We start from the raw sequence: 11,255 nt of genomic DNA, 5'->3' as shown, positions 1-11,255 counted from the left end.
AGACTGGGGACATGGTACAGGAGGCGGTCAGAGACTGGGGACATGGTACAGGAGGCGGTCAGAGACTGGGGACATGGTACAGGAGGCGGTCAGAGACTGGGGACATGGTACAGGAGGCGGTCAGAGACTGGGGACATGGTACAGAAGATGGTCAGAGACTGGGGACATGGTACAGGAGATGGTCAGAGACAGAGGACATGGTACAGGAGGCATCCCCCATTGCAGGCCAGTGTCCCCCATTGCAGGCCAGTGTGTCCCCTTTTGCATCCAGTGTGTCCCCTTTTGCATCCAGTGTGTCCCCTTTTGCATCCAGTGTGTCCCCTTTTGCATCCAGTGTGTCCCCTTTTGCATCCAGTGTGTCCCCTTGTGTCCCCTTTTGCATCCAGCGTGTCCCCTTGTGTCCAGTGTGTCCCCTTTTGCAGCCAGTGTGTTCCCTTGTGTCCAGTGTGTCCCCTTTTGTTGCAGCCTGTGTGTCCCCTTTTGTTGCAGCCTGTGTGTCCCCTTTTGTTGCAGCCTGTGTGTCCCCTTTTGTTGCAGCCTGTGTAGGGAAGAGAGCCGCCTCCGCCGCCTGTTTGATCACAGCGCCGGGAACATCACAGCTTTCATTTCAATAGCTGTGTGTTCCCGACCGCGCGCCGTCACAAGCAGCCCCTCCCCCTTGTCCGGGCACTTTGATAGACAGATCATCCGTCCAATCCTGCGGATGATCTGTCTAAGTGCCCGGACAAGGGGGAGGGGCTGCGTGTGACGGCGCGCGGTCGGTAACACACAGCTATTGAAATGAAAGCTGTGATGTTCCCGGCGCTGTGATCAAACAAGCGGCGGAGGCGGCTCTCCTGCGCTATACACCCCCCATGATGGGCGTCACCAGGGGCGGGGGGCGGAGCACCACCCCCACCCAGGCCACGCCCCATTTTCGGCTCCATTTTCGGCCGTTTTTCTCTTTCGGCAAATTGCCGAAAAGGGCATTTTCGGCCGAAATTTCGGTGCATCACTAGTTTAAAGCAAAAAAAAAAATTAATTTTTCCTACAGCTTACCTGTAAAAATCTTTTTCTTGGAGCACATCACAGGACACAGAGCAACTATAGTAATTACTATCTGGGATGTCCCAAAGCAATGCACCATCATAGAAACTGCCACCAAAGAAGGACCTACTCTTCTATTTGTAATATGCTGAGGCCAAAGGCAGCATCTTCTACGTGATTATACATCTACAGGGTTTTTACCAGGTCGATGTCAAACAAAAGGCTCAATATTGGTCTTGTACACCTGGGCCACTGACACCCGATGATGGATGGCCCAAGATACTCCCACACCTGGGAGAGGATCTCTGCCCAGAAAAAAAAACAAGTTATTTGCCATTTATACCATAGGCAGTATTGATAAACTGGCAGATCCACTGCTAAATATTCAACCTGGATGCCGCCTGTCCTTCCTGGGCTCTTTTGGCATCACAAACCGGGATTCCTGACTTGTGCCGACAACTCAAGTAGACCCTGAGCGTCTGAACTACCTCTAGAGTAGGTAGCGATCTTTCTCCTGCAGACTGTGGATTAGGATAAAAATTAAAAGGCAAGATACTGTCCTGATTCAAGTGAAAAACTAGAAATCCCTTTAAGCAATAAAAGTGGATGAGGAAGCAACATCACCTTATGATGAGACCAAGAATGTCTCCTTGCATGAAAGAGCCGCCAACTCTGACGCTCCACTTCGTGAAGTGACAGCAACCAAAGAAGCCACCTTCTGAGATAAAAGGACAAACACAATCCCACAACTGGTTCAAAAAGTGGCTTCTGAAAGGACAGTCAAGATCAATTCAAGTCCCAAGGACACAAGAATGGCCTGACAGGTGGGACTGTCCAATTTACCTCCCTGGCGGTATGATCATGTCGGATTTTAGGTGCTGAAAGCGGTACAATTATTTTGCATGGAAATTTGGCATTTTATATTGTAGGCCTGCAATTCTTAGAAATAATTCACTTAAATCCATCCAAACAAGAGTCTAATAGACATCCTGGGTATGATAAAATTTGAAATCATAAATTACATTAATATATATATAATATATATATATATATATATATATATATATATATATATATATATATATATATATATATATATATATATATTTTTTTTTTTTTTTTTTTTAAATAAGTCAATTATAACAAATAATCAAATAATAATATAATAAAAATGATTCAATAATGTAATCAAATCAAAAACACTGAAATTTGCTGACGAATTTCCCCACAAATTACTATCGCTCAATTCTGCGAGTGATTCTAATTTATTATCGCTGTTTTCTAGGTGGTCTATAACCACTTTTGATGTAAAGGGACATTTTTTGGTTGCTAAGGACAAACTCCAGTTTCCTGGCATGAAGAACAGTAATTATAATATAAAACTGCATGCAGGACACTGGACAAACCACTAGGGACAAAAGGGGATGTGCAATTATTTGATACAGTACTGTAATCTGTAAGATTACAGTATACTGTATCTATACTGTGTTTTTTACTTTTTAAATTTGGCTCCGAACTCCGTCCCCATTTGTTGCAACGCTCGCAGGGAACGGAGCCCGACACTGTCACAGACCGAGCGAGACACGGCGGCTCGCAGGTCAGTGTGGGGAGACATCACTGGATCCAGGGGACAAGGTAAGTAACCTCCTCCATCCAGCGATGCGATCCCGAGTCTGGCTCGGGGTTACCACTTATGGTAATGAAATCTTACTCCGAGCCAGACTTGGGAATACCGGCAGGGAGGTTAAATGCTGTACGAGGTTTGAAACAAGGAGTGATTAACAACGGCCCCTGGAAAAAATGGATAGGGACGAACTCTGACCCTTAATTAGGGGTGCAATGGATCGTCACCGATCCGCGATCCGAGCGGGTCACCCCGCGCAGATGGGCACATGCCGCGATCCGCTGATCGCTCCACAGTCTCGGCCTTAGGAAAGGCTGCGGCTTCAGCCTAGCTCCGAAGCGGCGGCCATCTTTCTACACCCAGGCTGTTTACACTGTGATCGCTCCGACGGAGCGATCACTTGTAAACAAACCGGCATCATGTCATGACGCCGGTTCCTCTCTCCCCTCTCTGTACTAATCTGTACAGTGGAGGGGAGAGATCGGATGGAGGAAGCCATCCCTTCATACCCTGCCATATCCTGCCAGCCCATACTCTGCCATATCCTGCCAGCCCATACTCTGCCATACCCAGCCGATATTACAGTGGGGGAGATGTATATTGTAGTGGGGACTATATGGTGGTGGAATTTTCACAGGTTTTTGCCAATTGAATTATTATTTGCTGATCCGAAAAATTATCCGATCCGTGACTCTGATCCGAGGAACGATCCGATCCATGAGTTTTTTGATCCGTTGCACCCCTACCCTTAATGGTACTTAAGGCCAAACTTCTTTCCTCTACCAATTGGAGAAAGAAAAAGAAAATCTCCCACCCACATATTTCTGCAGGTGGCATTTCCTGGCTTCACCACAGGCAAAAAAAAAAAAAAATAGATATTTTCAAGTCCTGTAATTGACGTTCCCCAAAGCTGGCTTCCACGGGCTCAACAGTGCTGAGATACAGGACTCAAGACCATCAGGTCCCACTGGACTGGGAGCGTCCAAAGGAGCAACCCCCGCAAGACTCACTATGCTTGTGCACCAAGCCCCCCTGGGCTAATGCGGCCAACACTAATATCAGTGTTACCACCTTTCGGATTCTTCACAAAACATGTGGCAAAATCCAAAAACAGGGAAAACAAAAACATCAAATAAGGGAGAACCAGACCTTAAGGTGTTACCAGTACATGTACCCTTATTGGCAGTGGGACTCTTGTCCCGGACACACCTGTCTCAAACTGTTGTAGAACGTGGAATCTAGTAGATTCCCATGCAGGGTTCCCTTTGCCACTAACCTATATCTGGAGATATAGAGATAGATGTGTAGACCAAGCCCACTGAACTGTAGCCAGCCTGAAGTCAACTTAGAGAGTCTGGAATCAGTTGTTATTTTCCAAATTCCTGAAAAGGAAGAATATCAAGCACCAATTTTTGCCTTTGCAACACCCTGGAAACAGAGCCTTCCAGCAACGCAATGCCTGGATCTTCAAGTTCCAGACAGAGAATGAACCTCTGCCAAGACCAGGAGTAGGGCTGTATGTAGAGAACGTGCTTTGACCCAAGCACAGCTCCCTCCTGTAGAAATATATCGAAGGAACCCCTAGAATCGGCTGCTTCCTGAGCAAAGATTGAGGTAAAGAGTATTGAGGAGTCTTCAGCAAGCCCAGCACTGGGGCTAGAGGCTTTGAGAACCCTCCAGGGCTGTGGCCAACCCAAAAAAAAAAAAAAGCGCTTTCCACTGCAATTACAAGTCTTTGATGAGCCTGGAAACAAACCACCACATGAAGATGTCCGTTTACAGATGATTAAGGACCCCAAAATCTACCTCTTGCAGAGAGGTCATCACTGAACAGTCTAGCCCAGTGATGGCAAATCTTGGCACCCGAGACGTTTTGGAACTACATTTCCCATGATGCTCCACTACACTGCAGAGTGCAAGAGCATCATGGGAATTTTTAGATCCAAAACATCTGGGGTGCCAAGGTTCACCATCACTGGTCTAGCCTATCTGAAACAAAAGGATGTTTAGCGGCTTGAGATCTTAAGCTAGACCTCATGTCCCGATTTGGCTTTGGAACTGCTACCATTTAATTGTCTCGCGATAATGAGCCCATAACTTCTGCTCCAAGAGCAAATGCAAGGCAAAAGAATGAGGACTCTGTGACAAACCCAGACAGTCCCAAGAGGTGCACTTAACCTACCAGGTTTCTGCTGGCTAAAGATGGAACAAACCACCTCAGAGACTGCCCTAAGATTTTCTGGCCTGAAATACTCTCGAAACCCAGCAACCTCAGATGCCTCCCTCACCCAGGTGGGGAAAGCTTAAAGCATCCGATATCCCCAGGAAGTCTCCCATCTATACACTAACCAGGCATGATCCTGCTTAGGCTTCGATCAACCGAGATCAGGCATGATCAAGGAGACGCGGCCACAGTCTGTCGAAAAATGAATGCGCCAGGGAACACTGCAATGCCAGACACCAAAGTAGCTCCGATGCACCCGAAACCACTGTCCAATGGGAGATGTGGACACTACCAGATCCCTGAACCTGAGAGCTGTGCCCCTGCTTTCCCCGGCTGCCTCTCTTTTCTGGAACCATTTAACTGGTGTAAACAGGTAAAAAAAAAAAAAAAATGCAGCCAACTATATTATCCAACCCAATGTACAGTCCTCCAAGAACGCAGGCCTAAAACAATGTTGGTTTACCTCTATGCAACCCCTTAGGTATGCAAACAAGTATTCTTGCCATTCATGGATTTATGTATGCAGTACAAGGTCAATAAGTACACACGCATGTACCCTCCAGGCAAACAAGCCCATATACATGTAGTCCTATACAAATAAGCACAGATGTAGATAGTCACAGGAAAACAAGTATATAGGTATACAGCTTAATATAAATAAACATACGTATGCAGTACAGATGAAAACATGCCAGCATGTGTTTAAGCAATATGCGTCGATGGAAGCATGTGCTTATGCAACTATGCATTTAGGCAAAATAAGAAAGAGTGCGCTGTACACACGCATTCATATAACATGTGCCCATGGAAACAAGCATTTTCGCAATAAGCAAGCATGTGTTTATGAAACGTGTTTATGCAACACTTATCTATGCAGACATGTATAAACATGCATCTTTATGCAACCATGTATCTTTATGAAATCATGTATCTTTATGCGATCATGTTTAACCATGTATATTTAAGCAAACATGTATAAACCTGCATCTTTATGCAATGATGTAAAACCATGTATAGCTATACAAACATGTCTATGCATGCATCTGTATGTGATCACGTATCTTTATGCAATCATGAATAACTATGTCTATTTATACAAACATGTCCAAACATGCATCTTTATGCAACCATGTATCTTTATGCAATCATGTATAACCATGTATATTTATGCAAATATGTAAAAATATGCACCTTCAGCAACTGTGTGTTCCAGCAACCGTGTGTTTCAGCTAGTTTGCAAAGAAACACCACCTCCTAAAGTGGAGCTTCCGCTCATTGGAACCCTCCCCCCCCTCCGGCGCCACAATTGGCACCTTTAAGGGGGGAGGGGGGTGCAGGTACCTGTACAGTACAGGTATCTGCACCCACTTCCGGCGTAGATTCTGCAGAAGCTACGCCCCTTTCCGCAGAATCTACGCCCCTTTCCATTCCAAAGGTCCCCCGCTGCCTGCTGGGAAACGCACGGATCCCAGAGACAGCGGGGACCGTCCTTATTGCGCAGCGCGACTCGCGCATGCGCAGTAGGGAACCGGGAAGTGAAGCCGCGCAAAGCTCCACTTCCTGATTCCCATACCCAAGATGGCGGCGGCAGCACGCAAGAGACGATCGAGAGATCGGCTTTGGGTGCTGACATCGCGGGCGCGCTGGGCGGGTAAGTGTCATTATTTTAAAAGTCAGCAGCTGCAGTATTTGTAGCTGCTGGCTTTTAAAAAAAAAAAAAAAAAAAAAACACGGCGGACTCCCGCTTTAACTGTAGTTGGCCCCATACTAGTCCTGCAGTATTTAGCCAAGCACATATGCACTATACTGGAGATATACCTCCTTAAAATGCACCCATGCTCATGTTTTTCCAAACATGTATATCTAAACTTGCATTTAAGCAACAAGTTTGCAAGCACGTATACTACACTCGACCTGCCTACAGAGCAGTCAACAACATTTTAAAGTGAACTGCTAACCATCCAGGGGTGTATCAATTTAGTTGTACAATCCCCCCGGGATAAGTAGTAAATATGCAGCATATAATCATGACTTGTCCGTCACACATTTCTCCCATATTAAGTACTAACACTTTGTTAGTATCCATGGGCTGCTGCTATGTCTCCAGAGGCCTACTGAACCTGTTGCCACATGGCATGGCTGCCCTTCCTGCCTTTATAAAAGCAGGCCACACTGAGCAAGCCTGGCCCCTCTAGGGGCTGGAGAAACAGCAGCCCACACGAGTAAGAGTACATAGCATGATTAAACAGCACACTGCTCCCAGTGGCCACTGGGCGAACAGACAGTCGGAAAACAAAGCGGAGGTCCACCCTAAAGTGGACCTTCCGCTCATTGGAATCCTCCCCCCTCCGGCGCCACAATTGGCACCTTTAAGGGGGGAGGGGGGGTGCAGATACCTGTACAGTACAGGTATCTGCACCCACTTCCGGCGTAGATTCTGCAGAAGGTACGCCCCTTTCCGCAGAATCTACGCCCCTTTCCGAAAGTCCCCCGCTGCCTGCTGGGAAACACACAGATCCCAGAGACAGCGGGGACCATCCTTATTGCGCAGCGCGACTCGCGCATGCGCAGTAGGGAACCGGGAAATGAAGCCGGAAGGCTCCGCTTCCTGATTCACATACCCAAGATGGCAGCGGCAGCACCCGAGAGATGATCGAGAGATCGGCTTCGGGTGACGACATCGCGGGCGCGCTGGGCGGGTAAGTGTCACTATTTTAAAAGTCAGCAGCTGCAGTATTTGTAGCTGCTGGCTTTAAAAAAAAAAAAAAAAACGGCGGACTCCCGCTTTAAAAAAAAAGAAAAGAAAAGAGAAACTACAAACAAATGCAGACTTACCATTCCTGCTGCAGGACTCTGAACATAACAGGAGCTTCATAAAACACCCTCAGGGACTGGGTCCCCCCTTAATCTGGGTCCACTCCCCTGGACCTGTATAGCAGAACAAACACTGCACAGGGTTCCATTACGCAGGGTCTAGCGCCATAAGGCTGCATTACAGGCAAACCTTGCGCAATCTTCTCTCCTTCCAATGAGGTTCGGGTACCATCCATTTTGGCTGACAGCTTTTTCGAATGCACCCAATTAAAGCCAATGATTCTTAATAGAACCGTCCAGACCTCCAAGTATGCTTCAGGAACACACATATCACATCAGTGATCATCACCTTACAAACACTGGCGAAAAAAAACTGAGAAACTTCCCGTATGGGGGGTGGTATATAGAGGGGGGACTTCCTGTCTTTTGGGTGTGCCAGTGTCCATTCACCTATAGGTGGCGTATAACCCAGATAGTAATTATTATAGCTGCTCTGTGTCCCATGATGCATGATAAAGATATATCCCAAGCTTTGACCATCTCACGGAGAATTGTTCAATCCATCATCTGCAAAATGGAAAGAGTATGGCACAACTACAAACCTACCAAGACATGGCCGCCCATCTAAGCCATTCAAGGAGAGCATTTATTAGAGAAGCAGCCAAGGGGCCCATGGTAACTCTGGAGGAGCTGCAGAGATCCATAGCTCAGGTGGGAGAATCTGTCCACAGGACAACTATTAGTTGTACACTCCACAAATCTGGCCTTTATGGAAGAGTGGCAAGAAGAAAGACATTGTTGAATGAAAGCTATAAGATGTCTGTTTGCAGTTTGCGAGAAGCCATGTGGGGACACAGCAAACATGTGGAAGAAGGTGCTCTGGTCAGATAAGACCAAAATTGAACTTTTTGGCCTAAAAGAAAACTGCTATGTGTGACGGAAAACTAACACTACACATTACCCTGAACACACCATCCCCACTGTGAAACATGGTGGTGACAGCATTATGTTGTGTAGATGCTTTTCTTTAGCAGGGACAGGAAAGCTGGTCAGAGTTGATGGGAAGATGGATGTTGCCAAATAAAGAGCAATCTTAGAAAAAACATGTTAGAGTCTGCAAAAGACATGAGACTGGGGTGGAGGTTCATCTTCCAGCAGGACAACGACTCTAAACATACAGCCAGAGCTACATTGGAATGGTTTAGATCAAAGCATATTCATTTGTTATAATGGCCCAGTCAAAGTCCAGAGCTAAAACCAATTGAGAATCTGTGGCAAAACTTGAAAATTGCTGTTCACAGACACTCTCCATCCAATCTGACAGAGCTTGGAGATATTTTGCAAAGAAGAATGGGCAAAAATGTCATTCTCTAGATGTACAAAGCTGGTAGAGGCATCCCCAAAAAGACTTGCAGCTGTAATTGCAGCGAAAGGTGGTTCTACAAAGTATTGACATATTTGTAAAAAAAAAAATTGAAACCATTTATCCTTTTCCTTCCACTTCACAATTATGTGCCACTTTGTCTTTGGTCTATTACATAAAATCCCAATAAAATACAATTAGGTTTTTGGTTGTAACATGACAAAATGTGAAACATTTCAAAGGGTGTGAATACTTTTTCAGGGCACTATACATAAATGCGGTGCCCTAACTCATTAACATTGTGTTAATGGCTTGTTCACACATGTGGCTAACACCACTTCTCCCTCTGAAAAGTGATCTGAGGTGGATTGCTTTTCAGATGACATTTGACCAGGGCATGGAGGCAAGTTGTTGCCTCCTCACAGCCTTATTTTAATCCTGAAAAAGCAGACCAAAAGGTTACATTGCACACTGTAGCAGCACAGTTGCTGTGCGCAGCTGCATTCATTTGAATGGATCAAACTCAGCTGCAGAAAAGAACACAACGTTTATTTTTTTCCAAGGTCATTGCAAGTTTATAGACCTGAGCGACTGCATTTCTGGGTTTGGATGGGCGATTGGGAGTGCATACACTACTTTTGGTGCAATGTGGTGCACTTTCAGCCCATTCAATTGACTAGGCTGAAAACCCACAGCACTGAAAATTGCACATGAATGCAAGCGTGTTCCTGTGCAATTCTTGCTGTGAACTGACCCGGAGGCTGGGTTCACACATATGCAATGCGGGAACCAGTGCGATTCCCGCATTGCATGTCACTCGGTGGCAGTTTACACTGCTCTCTGCCAACTGCCGTGGGTGTCAATAAAAAGTTAATGACACCCCCAGATCGGTTGACAGATCCCTGTGCACACCCATGCGATCTGATTCCAATGCAGACTGAAAAAAAGGGTCCTGCAAACCTTTGGTGCAAATTCAATGCGGTTTTAGCCATACAGTTTGTATGGCTGAATTTGCACATGCAATGTCAGTGTTGGTACCTGTGTGAACCCAAGCAAAAACATGATGAAATGTGCATGATTTTCAGAGATGTGTTGAGTGCGTTTTGTTTTTTCTTATTTTGCTCTGACATACAGCTGTCCAATGTATAGATTTACCTCGGAGAGTAGAGCCTCCAGAGACGAAGGATCCATGATGCTGTAGATCTTCCACAGAGACTCGCTCACATCCATCAGCTGTAAGATACACATGACAGATGATCATCATACATGACACACACTACACACATCATAACAAACTCTGCAGGATGGAACATTCCCAGTCTTCTCCCCGCCATCAGGAAATCCACATTTAGTTATGTTACAGCCTTATTCCAAAATAGAATAAATTCATTATTTTCCTCAATATTCTACAAACAATACCCCATAATGACAACGTGAAAGAAGTTTGTTTGAAATCTTTGCACATTTATTAAAAATAATGAAAAAAAAAATCCCATGTACATATGTATTTACAGCCTTTGCCATGACACTCAAAATTGAGCTCAGGTACATCCTGTTTCCACCGATCATCCCTGATATGTTTCTACATCTAGATTAAAGTCCACCTGTGGTAAATTCAGTTAATTGGACATGACTTGGAAAGGCACAAAGCTGTCTATATAAGGCCCCACAGTTAACAGTACATGTCAGAGCACAAACCAAACCATGAAGTCCAAGGGATTGTCTACAGATCTGAGAGACAGGATTGTATGGAGGCACAGATCTGGGGACGGGTACAGAAACACTTCTGCAGCATTGAAGGTCCCAATGAGCACAGTGGCCTCCATCATCCATAAATAGAAGATGTTTGAAACCACCAGGACTCTTCCTAGAGCAGGCCGCCTGCCCAAACTGAGTAATCGGGGGAGAAGGGCCTTAGACAGGGAGGTGACCAAGAACCCGATGGTCACTCTGACAGAGCTCCAGCCTTTCTCAGTGGAGAGAGAAGAACAACTATCTCTACAGCACTCCACCAATCAGGCCTGTACGGTAGAGTGGACAGACGTCAGCCATTCAGTAAAAGGCCCATCGCAGCCCAAAAGGCACCATGAAGGACTCTCAGACCATGAGAAACAAAATTCTATGGTCTGCTGAAACAAAGATTGAACTGTTTGGCCTGAATGGCAAGCGTCATGTCTGGAGGAAACCAGGCACCGCTCATCACC

General features: G+C 45.8%; 1 protein-coding gene across 1 annotated transcript in view; it reads right to left on the bottom strand.

Moving 5' to 3' along the window:
* DNAAF9 (dynein axonemal assembly factor 9) overlaps window positions 1–11,255 on the bottom strand; it is a 199,675-nt gene that overhangs the window by 143,198 nt on the left and 45,222 nt on the right. Inside the window, exon 7 of the mRNA XM_077478035.1 lies at window positions 10,207–10,284. Within this exon, the coding sequence (XP_077334161.1) occupies window positions 10,207–10,284 (78 nt within the window). The remainder of the gene's footprint in view (window positions 1–10,206; window positions 10,285–11,255) is intronic.

The sequence above is a fragment of the Lithobates pipiens genome, unplaced genomic scaffold, assembly GCF_037356315.1.
Source record: "Lithobates pipiens isolate NorthernLeopardFrog02 unplaced genomic scaffold, aLitPip1_a1.2 Scaffold_13, whole genome shotgun sequence".
NCBI lineage: Eukaryota > Metazoa > Chordata > Amphibia > Anura > Ranidae > Lithobates > Lithobates pipiens.
The sequence above is the reverse complement of the archived record's forward strand: the minus strand, read 5'-3'. Positions and strand labels throughout refer to the sequence as shown.